Below are 21,359 nucleotides of genomic sequence, written 5' to 3'. Positions count from 1 at the left end.
CTCATACCATGGTTGTTTTGGCTCCTGAGAGCCCTGAGCAGTCACAAAGCCCTTGTTGTCCTCTAGGGACATAGCAGGCAGGAGGGGACTGCTCCCAAAGGATGTTCTTTAGGAGTTGTTTATTTCCTTACAGATGGGGACTACTTTCTTGTCCAGGAGCAAGTGTTTACAATGCCCTCAGGGATGAACAGATACATCTCCTTCCCCAAGCACTCTGGTGGGATCACAACAAGAGCTGCTGTGTCTCCCTCCCATGGCACCTGCCCTGCTGCCACCCTTCACCTGAGCCTTTGGCACTCTCCTGCTGCAGAATAAACACTTCACACAGCAAAACTTGCTGGAGAGCCACTATCACTGGGAAGGAGGACCAGAAGGACCAAAGTCATTCAACAGGGATGGAGCATGGTAAACTCAACCTTCCACAACCCCTGGACCACAGGTTGAAGCCTCCTCCACCTGATAAGGCAGCCATAGGAGCCAGAACACCTACATGTTTTCTGAATACATGTATTTCTTTTGGGACTAAGACAGCAAGAGCCAGGCAGTGCTGCTGGCCAATTACCATCACTATTGATCACTTCTGCATCCAGCTTTCTGGGTCAGGCCTGCTCTAATTTTCATAGAGGCAGGCAAAAGGCCAGTGAACCAGGAAACCACAGTGCTCAGAAATGCCTCTGGGGCATACTGACAGGTCAGCCAGGTTCACAAAACCCAAATATCTTCCAAATGCCATGTGCCAGAGGCAGATACGCCGCTGTCCCACATGGCCCACTGATGAGTCCACACCAAACCCCTCATCAGCCCATCACAGCCCTCCTGATTATCTCCGGATAATGCTGCAGCAGAGGCCACAGAAACATTTGTCCAAGGAAAGAAAATGGTTTTACTTTTCAGAAAAAAAAATGGGTCTTTGAGCTAAGTGCAGACATGGGAGGGTAGGTTAGGACACTGCAATGTGAAGCTCCTGTAATAGCAGAAGAAACACAACTTGGACTTAAAACTTCACGACTTCCCAAAACCTGAAATCAGAAATAACCATGCCTGCTAGAGATAGCCCTTAATCACAGATAGTTTGGGTTTTAATTTAAAATCACCTCCTGTTCACATTTCTTCAGCTTTGCGTGCAGGAGCCATCCCAATTCCCAGCTATCCAAAGCCTCTCTCATGAATGCTGTGGTCCTGGCAAAGGCACAGGGGCCAGCTGTGCCTTGCAGGCTGGTTTCATCCACCATTCAGCCAAGCATCCTACAACACTGGCATCTGCCTGCCTGGCACAAATCACCCTTCACCACATCAAAGGCACCCAGCGGGAACCCTCCCTCCATGCCCTCCCTCTTAGGTGAGCCCTATCCACTGTGCCCCTCCACCTCCCTGTCTCCTCACCTGACACCAGAGGGTGTTTTTACTGGAAACACCGTGGCACTCGGCCCTGTCACACGGGAATAGCTGTGGCCAGGTGCTGCTCTCATCACTCAGTCTGTACTGGCTGCTTCTCCCCAGTGACATCCACCCCTTCTTGTTCCTCCAAGCAGCTGCTGCTTTCCAGGGCAGCTATGGTGGTGTTCCTCACTCTGTGTCAGGCTGACACACTGTGTGTCACACACAGGCACAGCCTTTTGGCTTTGCCTGGAGCATCTCCCCTTCCACAGCTTGGGGAAGAGAGACACAGACCGGCTATCCCAGCCTGCCATTCCCAGAGCAATCCTACTCTACACACAATTCAGGTTTGCTGCACATATGCAGCCTGTGGCTGATTTGGTACTCAATGGCACACACCCCTCCAGTTCAGCAAGCAAACAGCCCTGCCCCACTGCTTTGTCCTGCTCTCCCTGCAGCAGGAGCTCCCTCAAAGCCTTCAAGCAAATATCCCAAGCAAATGACAAAGCCTGAAAGCAAATGTCCCAACAGCCTCCATGGCACCATGATGTGGTTCTGGGGGTTTTTGGTCCTTGATAGGCATCTGCTTGCAGAAGTAAACATGCCCAAGCTGCACTAGCAAAAATTCCCCAAATATTATATAGGGGATTTTATTCAAGGGTGATTCTGGTTTAATCTTGCAGCTGGGCCTGCTATAAACCTTTGGGCTAGAGCACTTACTAGTAATTCCACCTGCCTGGCTGATTACATTAGCATATTGTTACCAAAAAAAATGTCGCTTTGACATTTATAATAAAATGTGCAAGTTGAATGCTGAAGGATGGCACAGGGCCAGTGCTGGGCAGCCGTGGGGGAGGAGAGGCTTCCCCTGCCTGTGCCAGCACAGGTCACCCTGGGACAGGCAGCTGCTGCCCACCTCTGCTGGCACACAGGTGTGGTGGCACTGGAGGGAAGATGCCCACGTGGCTGAACACACAAGCAACTATTGCTCTTCCCACACTGATATGCTCCATTATGGCCACAACAGGCACAATCACAGCCCCTGGTGCTGCAGGCAGACTCCTGCCCTGTCCCAGCAACAAGCACAGCACCTACAGAAACACTAACCAAATGAGGAAAGGGTGCTTGTGTTTTCCTCCCTTGAGCTGCTTTTTGCTCCTTTCCTCTGCCTTTTGAAACTGCAGATGAGAAGAGTAAATATTGGAAAGTTATCCTTTGTATCTCATGATCAGATCACAAGCTAGCATGTGACTCGGGAGGGAAAAACAAGTCTTTCCAGCAGATGTCAAAGCAGCGAGCTGGCTCTGCTGACTGCTGTACCTTGCTGTCTGCAGCCAAAGTCAATTCCTGGTGCATCCTAGAGGTACAGAACCTCATGATTCATCTGGATTTTATTCTAATTAAAGAAAGCCCAGATGACTTTTATTTTGGTCTTGCCTATTTAGCAACTCTGAATGCAATGTGTACGTAAGGATAAATAGCAGCATTCAGCCACTGTTTTGTAAACAGGCTCCAGCCCAGGAAGAGCAAGAGCAGTTTGGAGCCACTCTGTAAGTCATGTGCTGGGGGACTAAGCAAAAACCTCCTACTGAGCAAAGGGACTGGTCAAACAGGAGCTCAGGTCTGACAGCCTGCAGAATGGCCTGTGATGTGCTCTGAAGGCCAGGGTGGGCAGGAGGAAGCAGTTGCTCTAGGGGAGCAGGGAGGCATCTCTCCATAAGGAATGGGGTCTGGTGGTACATAGCTCACTGCCCTCCCCCTAACAGCAAATGGGGTCTGCCCACTCCCAGAGGCTGGAACTGGGTGCTGGCAGTGCCCCAGCACACATGAGACTGGGGGGAGCCAGGGGCCCTCCCCCACATGAGCACCAGGGTGATAAGTGCCAATACCACCTCTCACAGCAGTGGCCCCACCGTGGCCCGTCACATGATGGGTCAGCAGTTCGTGGGAAGTCAAAGGCTGAAAGCTTAAAAAAAAAACAAGTTACTTTCGCCAACTTCTTCCCCACGGGAAATAAAAATTGGAGCTGAGCTTCAGCAATTTGGGTTTGACCAGACATATCTTGCCTGGGGCCTGGGGTGAGTTTGTCTCGCCAAGCTCCTGACCAAGCATCCAGCCACAAAACTAAGCAAGGAAAGGACTAGGAGAAGGGCAGGAAGGGTAGAGACATGCAGGTGACAAGCAAAGGGGATGGCTGTAGCACTCCTGGAGCCCCACATCAGGACAACTCTGCATGGAGAAGAAAGTCTCTCCCAGACCTTCCCATCCCCACGAGGCTGACGCAAAGAGCCAGCACACCAGATATTCCCACGGTCACTGTCCTCATGCCCCAGCTCAGCCAGAAAAGCTGCTCCCAGTGTATGGGACCGGGCAGGGGAACAAGGAAAGGCTTTTGCCCTTCCTTTGTCCAGGCTCCATGGACAATCAGAAGCTATTTTTAACCTGGCTCTTTCTTTTCCCCTGCAGAGGCGCTTGAATGGCTTGTCCCTCGCACACGGAAGCGCAGGGAGCACGGACGTCGTCTCTCATTGTGATGGGAAAGGTTATCGGGCACGAAACAAAAGTGAAATCATCCGCTGGCATTCCTGGGACCAAATAGCTGCCTGCTTCCAGCACTGACGTTATCACAGAGGAAGGAAGGCTCCGGATACAGGCTGTCCTGCTCCAGGGCTCACGTACCGACCCTGCAGCGAGCCAACACCACTGGCTGTGAGCTGAAGCAAAATGAGGCATTCTTGCCACGGCAGATTAAAGATAACTTAGTTCATGAGGTCCCAAAGTTGCCATCACTGCCAAGCAGCCACAGAGCCTCACATGAGCAACACTCAGCGACAGCCCAGCAAAAAAGCTCATCTGCCTGATGTTCAGGGCTAGAGCCCTCCTGGGGACAGCACGGAGTGGGGAGAGCTGTGGCAGATGGACACCCTTAACAGGGACTCTGTGAGCTGCTGGCCTTGCTGCTGGCAGCCTGGGGGCTGTGGTGTTCTGCCTGAGGAACTGGGTCTGCACCGGGACATGGTCAGCAAAGGCAAGGCTTGGCTATCGGTTCGCTAAAAGCATCTTTACTGTTCCACTTATCTGAGTTTTTTTTGTTATTGTTTTTTCGTCTAGCACAGACAGATTAAATCCAAGAACCAGCATAGCCACAAAACCAAGTGTATCTATCAGGCTTCTTTCAACAGAGGCACGTAGGTGTTTCTCAGCAGAGACTTGTCACTAAACAGTGGCTGTCTCAAAGCAGAGGTCAGCACAAGTCTCTGGCATGGGCTGCCCAGGGTCACCCTGACCCAGCAGCATGTCCCTGTCTGACAGCAGTGCTGCCCCTGCCCCGTCCCCTCCTTGCCTCCTGCCTTTTGCAGCCACTCCCATCAGGATGTCTGCAAGAAAAGCCAGGAAACACCCAGGTCTGGGGAGACCCTGGTGCCACTGTTTCCATGTTTCCTCATGCTACAGGAAACACAACCATCTGGGAAGTCCTTGTTTAAATTTCTCTTCTCAAGGCAGGACTGTGCAGGCATGGCCCCAGGCTGGCTCTTCTCTAGCAGCACGCTGTGGAGGGGAGCTGGAAGGGAGGATTTCAGGGAGACACCAACACCAGCTGCTGCTCTCATTCCTGCTCACCATCTGAATTGAAGCCAAAAGCCTGGGAAAGGGCTGTAGGGGCTGGCCAGGAGGACTGTGGGTGCTCTGCAGATGGAGAAAGCAGGCAGGAGCACCCAAGACATCCTGCAGAGCCCAGTGGAGATGGGAGTGGCTGACAGGTGGCACGCTGGAGGTATGGCATCTGCCAGGATGTGGAGAGAGCAGGATTTGGGGAACCCAAATGTGCTGAGCAGCCTTCTGTGAAGCCCTTGGGACTTCCAGCCTGGAAGAGGAGCTCGTGTACTGGACATCTGGGCTAAGAGGTAAACCTCCTCCAAAGCTTCAGAGCTTAAGTACCTCCATGTGAGAGCACTGTCAGGGGGGTGAGTCATGACAGTGCTGAAGATGAGAACCAAGGAATATGAAAACTAGGGGTAAATTTTACTTCCCTGAACACACAGTAGAACATTTACCAAAATCATCCAAGGCGTTTTCCCAATAAGCTGAGCAGTACATTGCCTGCCAAACCCAGATTCTTCTCAGAGATTTAAGACTCTTCCTCATTTGACTTGCAGTAATGAACTAATACTTAGAGTGCTTCCAGCTGCCAGCAGCTGCCTTAGACTTAATTGCACCCAGAAGCCTTTCCCAGGAGCTGCAGAACTATCCAGTCCAGCCTGGGCAGCCGGAGCAGCCCACAGACACTGCAGTTGCATGCAGACCCAAGCAGGTCAGGAAACACAAGCCAGTGCTGTCCATATGGACTCTGGCTGAGATGGCAGAGCCACCAGCACAGGTTCCAGTGTGGCTTTCCTGGCTTTGTTGACAGGTAAAGCTTTATCACTGTTAAAACACTGTTTGTTGCTGTGACTTTCCCCCCCCTTCTTAAATGTCAACTTGAAAAGAAAAATTCGGGAAAGGTCACTTACCAGAGAGACTGGCACAGCTCCAGTCACTTGGATAAACACATGTAGGGTCAGCTGCTGCAAGAGGGGATTTTAAACCAGTTATTTACCTGGTTGAACAAGTGTTATGTCTCTGCAGAAGAGTGAGACTTCACTTACCTTGCAGGAGGCAATCAATCTCCTCATGACCCATCCACTGCTGCTGGGATTGTTAACTATTTGGGACTCCCAAGTAGAGAAGATGCTTAGCTCAGGATGCCAGATTTTATATTTAAGGGGGCACGGGCAGCCATGAAAGCCCTAGGCTTACCCTGAAGGAACTGGGACACTTCTGGCCTGACACTATGGAGAGCTACCTCACTGGACCCCTTCCTGAGGTGGGACCCACTTGGGCTGCTCTGCATCCCTGCATGGCATGGGGCTGGTCACCCTTGGTTCTTCAGGCCAGTTTAGCCATTAATTCTGGGCTGGAAGCAAAGTGCCAGATTTAGTGAGGAGCAGCATTATCTGTACATGGATGCACGCAGAGCAGATCTGGAGCAAGGTGCACTGGGCCTCCCTCATTCTTACAGCAGCATGAGACCTAGTGCTCCCTTCCCTCCTGCTTTTCCAGGTGGTAAAAAAAGGTAACAGCAACATCCCTGAAAACTCCAGCTCCATAAGAAAAATCCCCAGCTACACAAAGGCACAGGTGACCAGGGGCTGCTTTCGCAATGCAGTCAGCAGGTGTGCTGATAAGGAGCAGTCCCTACAGGCACAGCCCCGTGATGCCCTTTATCTGCTGCCTCTGCACTTCATCTCAGCAGGTACTTTTTGCCTCTCACCTGGTGAGTTTCTACCCCACTGCTGAATGCAGCCAAGTCAAGGATTTGACTAAAATAATAAACCACTTGTTTTCCTATCCCAGCCTTCCCTACGGGAAGGGAAACTTCACAATTCTGTTGAACAAAATCTGTTGAGTTTCGCCCTTGTTTATAAGCAGTGTGTTATTGATGACTTGCCCAGAGCGCTCCATAGCTCAGTAGTCTCCAAACCAGCACATGGACCAGAGCACTTCCCATGACTCCACCAGCCAGATGAGTCTGCTGCAAACTGGGCTTCCAAACCACCACGAGCTGACACACTTGGTTGATCAAGGCCCTGCCTGAGAGTGGCATCATCCCCTCAGCATCCTCTCACTGCCCAGCCTCCTTCCTGCATCCAACATTTCTGCACAGGCCTGGATGAGGCCATCACCTCCACAAGCTGGGAAAGCTGGAGTCACTCCAGAGGACTGGCACCAACCCCACAGTAGGAAGGGAATGGCTTTGCAAGTGCCTGCTTCATGGTCAACCTCTGTGGCCAAGCTTTCTGAGCAACTTCCCAGCAGCAGCCTCAGTTTCAGTGGGGGAGAGAGTGTGCTCCTGCCAGACCTTCAGCAGCCCCAGCTCATTCTCCTGAGAGATCAAGCCGCACTGCATGCCGGGCCAGACCAAGAGATTTGGCATAAGAATTCTTCCCACAGCAAAACAGGCACTCACTGTCTGTGATCAAGTTTAGCTCAGCTGACAGTGCTTAGTCCCAAATAAAAGCTGAGCACACAGCCCTACTCGGGACAGTTCCTAGGTTGTGGGCACCTGAAGGCTTATGCTGACCTTGCAAGGAAACCAGTGCCAGGCCCCCAGTGCTGACCCCTTGTCAGCCCCATCCCAAACAGCCAACACTGCTGGAATGTAACAGCTCCCTGCTGTGTGCAGTGCACGGCGCTGTGGCCTCCAGCAGCCACGCGAAGGGGACGCGGCCGCAGCAGCCGTGCAAGGTCAAAGGAGTGAGGGCTCTGCTCAGTGGGAAACCACCACCATGAGGCTTTCAGAAGTTCAGCTAGACAGAAGAACTGTCAGCAATGGGAAAAGGGCAGCTGCTGGTCCTGCTAGGAAAAGCAAAAAAAAAAAGGAGAAATCAGCCCACCACGGCTTCCGATCGGATGTGACAGCGCTGTCTGAAGTCCTCAGCAAACCAAGTCTGTATTGCAAGCACAGCAGGAAACCCAGGAGCTCCCAAGTGAGGGGAAGTGGAGAGCTCCAAGGGTGTGAGGAGAGAAGCCACCTAAAGCACTCCTGAATCTGCACTAATCTGCAGGCAGCTCTCTGTGCCTGCTCACACACCTTGGGAAGCAGCCCAGGTCCTGGTCCTGGTCCCATGTCTACCATAGCCCTGTTAATACTTGTGTCCTATCCTGGCAGCCTTCCCCCAGCAAGGGGTGGGTATTTCCAAGAAAACCAGAGACAGATTGTTCTGTGTAGCTGTGGAAACTAAGAGCCTTTAGCATCCCTGTGCTGGCCAGGGAAGATGGCTGCAGGCAGCCTGTTCCTAAACAGAGCAAACCATTCCCACCAGGCCCCCCACGCCCTTGGAATAATTCAGTTTTTGTGGAATCCAGTCACTTTAAAAAAAAAAAAAAAAAGGAAAAAACAACACAGAAAACCCTTCCCCAGGCCTGCAGCAATATTTTGTCTGTAAATAATCTAGAGAGCAAGGTCACACTCCTAAGTGAATGCAGTGTGGGGAGGGTAGGCAGGGGGCAGAGGGGGATGAGGAACAGGGAATGTACAACCCCAGCCCCAGGCACAGCCAGGCTGGGGACCAGGAGAGAGCAGAACAAAGGGGATGGGGGAGGAGGCAGAGCAGAAAAGAGCTCTAGGGGTAAAAGGCAAGATGATTTCACCTTTCTTTCACCAGCTGTCCCCGAAGCAGGGACAAATACCACTCCATCCTCCCACACTTGAGCACACGTCACCGTCACGGCTGCAGGATGGTGTGTGGCACAGGGCTGTGCAGGGCTCAGCCTGTCCCACTGCTGCTTTCATGGGGATGGTGGCAGCACCTCACATGGGCACGAGCTGCCCTGCTCACTGGGGAGCATCCTGCACCACTGGTCCATGGCTGCAGTGATGGAACCATGAACAATCCCAGGGAGGCTGCGGCTGTCCTGCCCTGGTGCTCCCAGCACGAATGACACAGATGTGCCAACCCTGATGCCCCTGGCACTCACTGAGGCAGGTCCAGGCTTTTCTGGATTGCTGCTGGAGCAGGCTCTTGGTGGCAGCTCCAGCATGGCCATCAGCACTGCCACAGCAGCCAGCCTCACCCTGCCACAGGGCAGCTCCCCCAGGACAGTGGGGATGTGGCAGGCATGGCCCAGAGGTGCCAGCTCGGGCACTTCAAAGCCCTTTGCCAGCCATGCAGGAAGGGGAGCAGGGGCCCTCTGGGAAACCACCCACAGCCTGGAAGGAGCATGGAGCAGATGGCAGAACAAACAGTGCTGGGATTTCTGTTTCACATAATCTTTTGCCTTGCTCACTCCCACGCTTAACCTTTCCCTCCCATGGAGCACGACTTCGCCTGGAAAAGGCGACCAGAAAACCTGGAAGGGTTTCAGAGTGGCAGGTGTGCTGTTCTGAACATCACCAAGGACAATACACAAGACCCCAGACAATTTTTCTTTTCTTTAAAAACAGACACAGGCAAGATTTGTGCTGTTTTGTGCCTTCTTCAAAAGAGTTTATGAGTAATTATTTTTCCTTTTTCTAGATGAGGAGAAGGGTGATGCTGCTGTGGCAGACAGCTGCCCACAGGACTAGCAGTGAGAACACTTAAGGATGGCAGGTTCTTCATGGTACAGCTGTGAGTGACCTGTGCTGAGCAGCAGCCTTGGCAGGACAGGTACCCAGGCTGGGACTGCCAGTCAGGCGCTGCAGGTCTGTGTCCTTCAGGGCACGTAGCCATTTGAAAAAAGAAAGAAAGGGGGAAAATGTTCAAACCTTGCACATTTTACAGACTATTCAGAGCCAGAACGCTCAGGGGTTTCTATGGAGTTTTGGGATGGAAACCACTTACTGACTGGCTGACTGCAGGTCAAGGCTTCCACAGCAGGCAGTGGCTGTGCAATAGCCCCACACCCCTGTCACAGGGACACTGTCACAGCCTGCCACAGCCCAGTGGTGCTCCTCTGCATGGGGCTGTGTGAGGATCCTGCACAGAAACCCAGCCCCTCCTCGGCAGCACTGGCACCTGCCTGGAAATGCCACCAATCCAGCTTGGGTATGAATTGCTTGGAACCTCATCACTTGCAGGCTCCCAGAATAATCAGGTTCCACATTTAAATCTCTGTTGGATATCAGGAAACAAGCATTTGCCTTGCCTGTCAAGCACCATCAGCTCTCAGCTGCCACTGATCACACCAGCACTGTTTTAGAAGGTTATTTTACACGACTGGTGGAAATTGTTCCTGCTCATGCATCAGAATCATTAGAGTCATCTAACTACCACCCAGCCAGTACAGCACCTGTATGGCCACTCCTTCATGGGCTTGTGCTGCGCACCAAGAGACAGCCATGCCCATGCTGCCAGGGATAGCCCAGCACTGGGTGCATCCCAGCAGGGCCATGCTTCCAGCAGGCAGGCTGCTGGGACCTCTGGGAGCACATCCTCTGTCTAAGCAGAGGGGGGGAAAGGCCCAGGCTGGAGGGTCCACAAAGCAGCCATGTCCAGAGGAGCTGGATGGTCCAGCCTGTGTGCCAGGAGGTTGGGTGATGGGAGAGCTTTTGCTGTCAGCTCCCAGAGAGCGAGGGGTTAACATTGTCTGTCCTGTACCAACTCCTCACCAGAGCCACACCAACCTGTATTTTTGGAGTTCCCAAAGAGCTCATCATAAAGCTTCATAATTAATGTTTCAAAATTAATTACAACAGCCTGGGATTCTCCTGAAGACAATAACAGCTACAAGGAAGAAGCCAACCAGCCATTAGCAAGCACACTACAAACAGTGCTGTCTCCCCAGCCTTTGATGAAGCCCAGTGGTTTTGCCCATTTACTATTATGCATTGCAAATTAAAAGTGCCAGCAACAACTCCTGGCTTTGGTGTCAGGCTTCAGAGCAGGCTGCCCAGAGCAGAGCCCCAGCTCCCATCTCCAGTCCCCCACAAGGTGCAGTGCAGCACAGAAATCTCCCCTGTGCTTAGACTGAACCAGGCCACCCTTCTCCACACAGCTTCTTAAGGGTATAAGCCACATTTGATAACAAAAAAGACAGTACCAGATGCTGTAAGCAGGGTGTGGGGCTCCTGCTGTTACTCACCATGTGCTGAGCTGTTCAGAGACAAACAAAAGAGCAGGTTGGGTCAAACACAAGTCCCTCAAGTGAACTGTAGTGACAGGTCAGAACCATTAAAGATATTAAATCCAGAAAGCAACTAACTTTCTGCAATGCCTACAGTGGCTCTCTGCACACAGGCTTCTCCAATGCCTTGCACTGCAGTCTCTTACCACAGACCACCACAGATTCACTCAGCCCCATGGCCAGCATGGCCCCAGTGAATTAAAGCACTCATTTTAACAGGCTTAATTCTTAACTGAAAGAAATGTGCAAGACACACCAGCTTGGGTGAGCATCCAGAAACCCTAAGATTGTCAGTGGGCAAGTATCAATTCCAGGCTGTAGTGCTAGAAACTTATCACAGGCTGGGCAAAAGACACAGCCCGTTTGAAAAGAGACTCTGACAAGGAAAGCCAGATCCCCTCTTCCACCTCTCATTTGAATTAAACAAATAGACCAAGCCCAGGCAGAGAAAAAAATCCAACAAAATGATCTTGTTAGTTCAGCATAGTTGATTTTTATACTTCCTGCATTTGACTTCAAGTAAATCAGGATTTTATGATTTTATGCTTTCATTTTTAACTCTGTTCTCATTTAAAAACTTCAGTTAGTGACAAGATAATTGTTAACATTTTGAACATTTAAAAGTGTACCTAATAATGGCAGAATTTAAGAAGGAATTATTACACTGACACTTTTTAAACCTGAAAGAAGTAATTTCCCAGCTGTGCCTGCTCTCCCCACACAGCATTTTATCCTGGCAATGGACAACCTACCTCAAGTCTGCTACAGAAAGCAGCTGGAGAAACAGAAGTAAAACCCAGAAGTTTGTTTTCATTATCTAAACAGAACGAGCACAAGAAGTGAAATTATGTGAATAAATGCCATGCACTTGACCTTTTTTCTTTCCAGTGATTCTCTGGGGAGGGGGTTGGCCATCCAATTGCCTAGTCATTTGTAACAAGGCTCTCCTGTCCTACCCAGGCTTGGGTACCACCCTGCAGTGTGCACAGTCAGAAAAGGATACAGCACCAGCACCAACTCCTCCAGTGAGACGTGCCAGACCAGATTTTTTGCATACCACAGCAAAGCAGCTCACCAACTGCCATAAAACACCATCCTGCAACTCACTCTTTTGAGCTCTAACAGTGCCTCATTTTTTCCAAGTCAAAAAGAAACCCACTGGCTAGTTCAGTGCTCTTAAGAAGCCTGATGAGTAAACTGCTTTTTTCTTTAATGAGCAGCTGGGCTGCTGCAACAGCACTGCAACCTTGGCCTGTGGCTCCAACGGATGCCCCTTCAGAAGGGAACTGTGTAGGGAGCAGATGTAGCACTAGTAGATAACTCTGACAGCTCCAGTGAGACCATTATGAGCACCACTATAAACTGGGAACACCACCTTCCCCATGCCTCAGCCCTCCAAAGGTCTTCATACACAGCACAGCAGCAAAGACACAAAACTGCTATGAGGACCCAGGTGATGGAAGAGCCCAGACAGCACCTTCACTCCTATCCTCTTCCTTCAAATGCAAGATCCTGTCAGCACTCGTTGGGTTCTCTGCAGAACCTGCAGCCACTGCCACATGCTAATCTTCAGATAGGATGAGCCTGCTGCATCCACCACAGGCCCAGGAAGTACAACAGTGCTGGAGAGCCAAAAATCTGCCTTATACTGAAACACCACCTACTTCCCTTCTGCACTTAAAGGAAGGAAGAGCAGCTTCTTGCTTCCCTTTTCTGAGGCAGAAAAGCGGATGAGCAGCAGTTTTCAATTGAGAAATACATTACTTCATTGACACAAACCATCAGGTGGAAACTGAAATAATTTTTTTTTAAAAATTAAAAGTCATGCAAACATAAGTTAGTCTGAACCGCCCTGAAACCAATGGGGCTCCAGTGATTTAAGTCCTCCTCTTTGAACCCTACATTCCCATGTCAGCAGAGAGCAGCAGCATGGCTCTGGCTAGGCAGGCAGTTACCCCCTTGTGCCAGGCTCTAGCAGCCTGGGGTGTGCCCCCTGCTCTTAGGGGACCGAGAACAGGCTCCCAGCAGAGACCAGAGCAGCTTGGCTCCCAGCAGTATTGCCACTCACTGCAGAGCTGCACTGCAGCTTTCCTGGCTCTTAGAAAGTCCACTCCTGCTATCTCCCAAGCCAAGAACGACTGGTAGATGCTCTTCAAGCTGCACCTGCATGTTGGAAAGGGTCAAGTTTACACCAAAAGCTGATGTGACTTTGCTAAAGAACATTCCCAGACTGTGTTTGTTGGGGGCTTTTTTCACTTTCCCAGAGCAGACTGTAAAAGCCAGCATAAATATCCTCTCTGCTATTGTTTTTGTGGGGCCTGCCAGATCAGATTACACTGAAAATCAAGATACAGATGCTTTATCTTTGTTCTGTTTGGCACAGGAGAGACATGTGACCTCTGTTTAGAGCATTTCTTGCCCTGTCATTCCCCATGCTTTTCATCATATATCCCCCTAAGCATCCCACATTTTAGAAACTACTTTCAGTTCCCAGGACCAACCAGCTCACTCCCACTGTGGACAAAGTTTTGGGCACTTCAGCCTCTGGGATGACTGCAGGCAGATGCCCAGAGCACTCAGCTGCCACACGCAGGAGTCATCCCTGCAGGAATTTGAGAGAGGAACTGAGCACTCCTGCACCATGGGCTCCCAGTCCTTTTGCTGAGAGGAGGCAAGCTGGAGTTTAGAGAACTGGAAGTTGGAGAACAAGCAGCCGTTTATTCAGAGCCAGCAGCATGAGGGGGAGGACCACCAGCTCCTTCCTGCCTCCGCGGGACTTACCATCCCTGAATGCCCCTTTTTGTCCTCACATCTGTGGCCAGCCAGCACAACACTGCTCTGTCCAGCCTAAGGCTGTGGCTGCTGCATGCCTGCCCCAGGGCCCAGTGGCCAGCAGAAGGAGAAGCAGGGTGGCCACTGCCAGCCACAGTGATGCTGACCTTGCTGCCAAGCTGAGCTTTCCTGAGAAGAAGTCAGCTGCCCACTGGGTGCTCTTCCCACCAAGGAGGACCCTCTCAAAGGGCAGAGCCATGGGCCCACAGGCAGCCAGGGAGGGAGGCTGAACAACAGACTTCCAGCTTGTAACAAGCATCAGAGCCTCCAGCTTGGAGACAGGGGCACGAGACCACCTTTTCAAAGAGTAAAGCCCAACATCTTCAAAGATTACTGCTGCTCAGTAGGACTAATCGAAGAAGGTTGAACTCCAGCTACACACTGCACAGTTGTCATCATAACATGTATCAGAAACTCCAGTTTCAGTAAAAAAGCATGCATGTGTGAGAGAGGCAGCAGCAAGTCTTGGCAAAGAAACAAAAGCTCTGTCATCTGTACAAGCAAGAGCTCTTGGAGGAGACTAACTGCACCTACCTATGTTAGTAAACTTTGGAAAGCTTTGGCCTACAAAAGCACCAGGTTGTTTCCAGTCACGACAGTGAAGATGGACTTCTTGGATGGGATTTTCCCCTCAGGCTGTGTTAGCTCCAGTCTGGACTTCATGACTGCATTGAAGACTGGTATCAAACTGCTCTGGTGCTGCACAAGTCCTTGTCTCAGGTCAAAGCACCAGAAATACAGTGAATACAAACTGATGCATCCAGGTAACCACCAAAACACTCACTGCCTGAGCACCAGCACCCATCTGACCTAATAATCAGAAAGGCTTTTTTAAAATAAAAATACTTAACATTTATTCACCTCTGAAGTCACCATAGTAAAATTGTACACATTGTGAATAACCCAGGAACATTATTAAAAAGCTACCAGAAACATAAGGCAATTTGTACAACCATTGAATGAAATACACAGCATTTTGAAAACAGAGTGAGATATTACTCAAACAAGACAATGCTTGATACACACTAGAGTGACAAGAACCAGCATTAAGTTTTAAACAAAAATAAAGATGTCATGGCTACAAGTATTATACAATGATAAATACTTCAAAAATATATTAAGATATATGGAAATTCTCACTTTGTAAGGGAAATCCAGAGAAATCCCAGCCTTCACTGGATTTCAATATACCAATTAAGGTTTAATATTTAAATTCTTTTCCTTTCAGTAGGAACCAGTACTGCAGCCATTACTGTCCTGTATCAATACTTACCTTCTTGTAGTGTAATGAATTCAGCCTTATGTTGCATTAAGCCCTAATGCTTCTTGCATCAGGCACCAATTGCTCTAAATCAACAAATGAGTTGCCTTTTGATTACAAGTGCTGTGCATCATGTTTGAAGCCATAAACCACGTTAGATCACAGTCAATGTTTGACCACTTTACAGCATTAATGAACACGGTTCTGAGACTTGTCTCCATGTAAATTAAGACGTCTTGAACAGAGGGTTTAGTAGCAAGCCCACCAGAACATTTTCCTAGAATAACACCAAACAGTCAGAAGTTACAGTACATGAACCATGGTAAAGTTTAGGTTACACCTTCAAAAAAGAAAGTCCAGAGGATGTTTGGAGACGACAGGTTTTGAACATGCACAGATAGTGCTCTAGTACACATTTGTTTGTGCCATCACTAGGTAGCGAGTGAAGAAGTTTATAGCCAAGGATTTGGTGAGGCAGTTTTCTGAGCCAGTTTAAAAATATAGACTTCTTCTTAGAGGGGTCTGTTCTATAGAAAATAAAGTGAAATCTGGTGAACTGTCAGTTTTGAGAGTACTTTCTGACGGCAAGATCCGTCCGCGGGCCTACCGCACCAAGAGAAAAGCCAGTCCTGCCATGCCGATGCCCGCCGCCGCTGCCACGATGGCATTGCCGATGGTGCTGCTCTGCTCAGCCGCCTCCGAGCCGTGCCTGCCGAAGAAGCGACAGAAGCCATCCTGCAACACCAACAGAAAGGACACTGAGTTGCTTAGCTTACAATTCAATGGGTTTCTTTAACAAGCACAATTTCAAGCTCCCAGCTCAGCCCCTGTCAGCTGCAGAAGTCTCTACTTCAGTCACCAAAGTCTAGACCCACTGCCTTGGGCACAGGCAAAAACACTTTGTGAGAACCTTTGTGAGAGCACAAGGCAACTGAAAGGAGTGGCTTCGATTGCTTGTATACTTTGTTCACCAGACAACTGGATGCTTCCTAATGAGATGCTCACTGTGTCATTACGTTTTTTTGCCCTTTTAGGCAAGTTTCTGATGGAAGTTGCCAGCATTGTTCCTCCTAATTTAAGTTTCAGAAAGCATCTAAAACACAGGATATGGAAATTTCCACTTTCAAGACAGGAGCCCAAAGCCAGTCCCATCTCAGTGGATGGGGACTGATTACACACTCTCTTGGAAGGGCCGGGTGGACACTGCTCAGAGCTGACCTATGACAGCAAAGCTGGCAGCTGCTCTCCCAGATCATTGTGATAATCAGAAGTGGCAGCAATACAACTCCAGATGGTCATGTTTGAACTCTGCTCCGCAGATGTCTATGTAAACAAGTTATACTCTTAATTTCTTCCGGAACTTTGTTCTTTATACTTTGATTTGTGCGAACAGGCAGTATGATTTTGCTGATTTTGTCAAGTGACAGTGTACACTGCAGCCAACCACCACACTGTTCTGTGTGGCCAGATGGACCAGTGACCACTGGAAAACCAAATTCATTTTGGTCTCTGGAAAAGTCAACTAAACCAGTGGCTACTTCCCTTCCTTGCTATTTTTAGTGCTTATTTGTACTGACAAAGTATTCCACTAGGACCGGGAATAGGAAACAAGCAGTTCTGTGGGATAGCTGACGTTCTGTCCAGAAGCACAAGCAGAGCTGCAGCGATGCCTTAAAAGCTGTACCTTCAAGTGTGCATCTCCTTCCTCCCTAGGCCCGACCTGACTGGCTTCAGGACAGGCAGGAAAAAAAAAAAGAGTCGCAGGTCTGGAGGGTGGGTACCTTAATACACAGATGTACTTAAGAACTGGCACGGGTTTGTGCTCACACCTGGGAGAGGACCTGTGCTGGACCCGAGGGGAAGGCAAACCTCGCTCCCTCAGCCAGCAGCATCACTCCTGCGATACAAGGAGGCTGCATCCCAATGGGGCCATGTGCGGGCACCGGAGGGGAGGGAGCTGGCTATGCCGCAGCACTGGGCACCCGGGGACACCCCAATGGCCCATTGCGCACCCACACGTGTAGCGATGGCAGCCCCCGGGGACACACCGCGTGTGGCGATGGCCGGCAGCGCCCGGGGACACACCGCGTGTGGCGATGGCCGGCAGCCCCCGGGGACACACCGCGTGTGGCGATGGCCGGCAGCGCCCGGGGACACACCGCGTGTGGCGATGGCCGGCAGCGCCCGGGGACACACCGCGTGTGGCGATGGCCGGCAGCCCCCGGGGACACACCGCGTGTGGCGATGGCCGGCAGCCCCCGGGGACACACCGCGTGTGGCGATGGCCGGCAGCCCCCGGGGACACACCGCGTGTGGCGATGGCCGGCAGCCCCTGGGGACACACCGCGTGTGGCGATGGCCGGCAGCCCCCGGGGACACACCGCGTGTGGCGGGTGCCACGCACGCCCATCGCCGACACCGACTCGGGCACGTCTCCCTCCGGGACGAGCCGCTGAACGGAGCCAGGAGCGCCCTGCAGCGCTCGCCGGGAAGGGGGCGAGGGTCCCGGCACCCGTCCCAGGCCGCTCCCCGCCGCCCCGTCCCCGCTCACCCATCCGCCGTGCGCCTCCAGCCACTCGCCGCGCTCCTCGGCCAGGTATGCGGCCAGGTGGGCGGCCAGGCAGCGCGGCCCGTCGCCGCAGCCCCGCTCGGCCAGCGCGGCCGCCAGCGTGCCGGCGAACACCACGAGCGCCAGCAGCCGGCCCCAGTTGAGGCCGCCGTCGGCCTCCAGCTGCGCCGCCACCCTTCCGAGCAGCGCGGCCGCCTCCCGCGGCTCGGCCCGCGCCAGCGGCGCGCAGGAGCGGAAGAAGGGCCGCTCCTGCCGCTCCAGCTCGGCCGCCGCCCGCCGCAGCGCGGCCGCCGTGGGGCTGGGGGGCAGCGCGGCGCCGCCGCCGCGGTGCTGGAAGTAATCCTCCAGCAGCAGCGCCGTCTCCTCCTTCAGCGAGCGCGGCATGGCGGCTGCCCACAGCGGCGGCCCCGCAGCAGCAGCTGCCGCCGACTAAGAGGCGGGGCGGCCCCTCCGCCCGGCCCGGCCCGGCCCGGCCCAGCCCGCCCCGGGCGCTCCCCTCCTCCGGGGCGGGGCCAAACCGGGGCGGGCGGGCGCGTTCCCGTCGGGAGGGACCGTCCGCATCCCTGGAAAGGCGGCTGTGGCAAACTGCTGCGGGCCTGGCTGGGCAGCCGAGGAACGCGTTCAGTTAGCGGGTGCTGGCTCTCAAATACTTGTTTTAATTCCTTTTGGGTTTTGTTTTTGTTCCTCGTTAGTGGCCTGCCCGAACCTCTGTTCTTTGCATCAAAGGAGATGTAGGTTTTCCAGGATCATGGGGTGAATGCAGTGTCCTTTACTTTTTGATGATCGTATAGGCAAAATATAGGATTAGGACCCTCGTGATGCAAAGGTCGGGCCCTTCACACTGCTGGTGTAAAGTAAAGCGGCTGAGAACACCACTTGCCAAGGGTGTCGTGTCACAGCACACGGAGCTGCCCGGCAGGATACATCTCCTGCAGCCCCGCTGTGCCCTGGCGGCTCCGAGCACCACCGGCTGCTTCACAGCCCGCCGCAACTCCCGTGAATGCCGCCTCAAGCCCGGTGGCAGGCACAGGTACACCCAGCTCGCCCCGCTCAGTGCTGTTTGCAGGTGAGGTGCTGATGGTGGCGTGGGGCAGAGGTGGCTGTGACCGCACTGTCACACAGCCCGGCTGTGCAGAGCACTGCCGCAGCTGCCTGGCACCGCGGTACGCTCTCACCTCCCGTCCCACAACCGCCTCAAGGTACCTAACGCGTCAGCACAGGACTGCTTGGCTTCACTCCATCTGTCTTGAGATACAGCTGTCTCCATTTCACATCCCCATCAGAAAATCTAAAAATAGGTGGTTGGAATCAATCTTCTTGCAATTTCTCAGATCGTTATCAAGAATTGGCATGATTGGCCCTAAGAGTCCCTCCTAAGGCAAACTTTAGTTCTACATCCCCGTATTTGGCTTTTGTTTTGTTTTGAAGCAGGGAAATAGTCTGGTTATGTGCTAGAGCCGTGGCTGGAATGACATCTTTACTTTTCATAAGAGCTTTACACACATGCTTTTAAAACTATTTTTCCTTATGACTGTTAATCCTGGAGCAGGAATTTCCTATTGCATTCCTCACAGCAGGAGTGCAAGAGGGAGAGGCCGCTCTTTCTCTAGCAATATCCTTTTCCACCCTTCCTGTTTATATAGCATTTTTGTTTAACAGGACAGAGACGTCTGACTGATGGCCCCAGCTACAACTCCCTTGTCTGCACACGTTTATGGAATAGAGGTGTTTCTGGCACAAATAGCTTAACATACCAACGGGGGAATCTCAGAAACGCTGGGCTTCCCAAAGCCTCTCCCGACAGCCTTTAGTGAGTAAAAAACACAATGGGTACTTCAGTGTCCCGTTCCTCTAAGTGTCATTTATCTGATGGGAAGTTGAGGCCCATCCTAGTTCATGTTTTCACCATTACCTCAGGAACAAAGAGGTGATTTTCACAGGTGGCAAGCCCATGCACACCCAAAGGCAGTGGCTCTGAAGTGCAAAACCCACATTTCTCCATGTGAGAACAGAAGCGCAAGATACAATGTCATACTCATTCTCACTGGATCTGGTGAGTTTGGGCACTGATGTCACTCAGAACAAGCTGGCTGAGCACTTTCCCCGGGCCCTCAGAAGAGGGGAAGTGAAACAATGCACCTAAATTAAGAAAGTGCTTTTTACAGTAACTAAGCCGAGCACTTCCACCATCCACCTTCAGGCTGACCGTAAAACTTACACTGAAGTGGAGAGACAGCTGGCCACAGCTCCGTTCTCTCCTGACAAGGCAGAAAGCTGAACTGTTGCACCTCCAGGTGATCTGCACAGCTGCTTTACCCAAAAAGTCACAGCCTGGGCCCTCAGCAGAATTTCAGTGCCTGGCTTTTCACTGGCAAGCAGCTGCAACACAAGTAGCTCCCACAAAACATGTACTCTGCATTTTCCAGTTCTTTCCTGGGTATGGCAATAAAGGTCTGGGAAGAAAACATTACATTAGCTGGGATCCTTCCAAGCAGGAAAACGATCTGAATTCTGGCCTTCTGAATACAGGGCATTTCAAGTACATTCATGGGCTGCTCACATTTGCTGTGGTTCACCTTGGGTATTTCCAGAAGATATTCCAGAAGCAATCTTCTGGTAGATCTGGGTTTTACCCGAGAATTTTGCAGGAGAAATCATTTAAGAAACTGTGTGGTGCAAAAAGTGTATATCAAAAAAGCAGAAAACCAAATAGCTACCATTACAAATACCTAAGCAATGGGAAGAACTACTATATACATGTTGTCAGTATGTAAAATACAATTTATTGTATTTAGGCTGTTCATAAATATCAACACAATGTATAATGTTTGAAACAAATATCTGGCCAATAAATACTATCTAAACATTAATATTAATATTTTGATCAAATGTGTACAGTGTATTGACTCAATATTGCACAGTGAGTTCTATATGACATTTCCATAGTGCATTCAGTTTGTTACAGGGATAGTTTGCCACGAATATTGTAAAGCATCAGAGTTGACTTTTCCAAGTGAAAACAGCTGACCTGTTCCATGAGGGATGGGAGGCTGGTATAAATGTCAGTGTCTTGGGTTAACTGGTTATGGATTCACAGAACCTAATGTTTTCATGGATGAGGAGACTTTGTTTCTAATATGATTTTTATATAATTGTAAAAAAATTCCACTTGCAAATAGAATGAGGATGTTATCATTAAACTCCAGTGACCAGTGAGCCTGTAAACAGGTTCATTCCAGTAAGCTTGTTTTCTCTTGTTCCAATCTAAATATAAATCATACATATGATATATTGAGAGCTGTACCTCACCACCTGCCCTTCAAAGGCCAGGCTGTGCAAGCCCCCAGCATTGCTCCAGCTCTGCTCTCCATGTGCCTGTGCTCAGGTGAGACTCAGTACCTGTTGGTATGAGCAGAGCTGACACACTCTAGTCCCAATAGTTTTCATTGTATGAATGCAGATGTAATCTCACAATGGTTCTATAATTAATTGTACCTCATCTTTATATGTTTCAGTCTTGATCCTAGAGCATCACTTCTGTGTGGGGTGGTCCTGCCAGCCTGTATGGCATTCCCATGCTCACACAGAGGGCTGGGTGCTGCCAGCAATGTGGCCAGCTGTCCTGCTCTCCTGAAAACCAGTGGCTCCTGGATCAGATGGACTCATGTGCTCTGG

At 51.1% G+C, this 21,359-nt stretch overlaps 1 protein-coding gene across 1 annotated transcript; it reads right to left on the bottom strand.

Annotated features, from left to right (window-relative positions):
* Positions 1 to 14,721: 14,721 nt before the first annotated feature.
* BCL2L10 (BCL2 like 10) lies at positions 14,722 to 18,068 on the bottom strand. Its single transcript, XM_062501443.1, has 2 exons — positions 17,667 to 18,068; positions 14,722 to 15,850 (listed from the first exon to the last, which is right to left on the bottom strand). The coding sequence occupies exons 1-2, from the start codon at positions 18,066 to 18,068 to the stop codon at positions 15,719 to 15,721; spliced, it is 534 nt and encodes a 177-aa protein (XP_062357427.1). The 3' UTR covers positions 14,722 to 15,718.
* Positions 18,069 to 21,359: the final 3,291 nt, after the last annotated feature.

The sequence above is a fragment of the Cinclus cinclus genome, chromosome 13 (assembly GCF_963662255.1).
Source record: "Cinclus cinclus chromosome 13, bCinCin1.1, whole genome shotgun sequence".
In the NCBI taxonomy this organism is placed as follows: Eukaryota; Metazoa; Chordata; class Aves; order Passeriformes; family Cinclidae; genus Cinclus; species Cinclus cinclus.
This window is presented reverse-complemented; position numbering and strand designations above follow the sequence as displayed.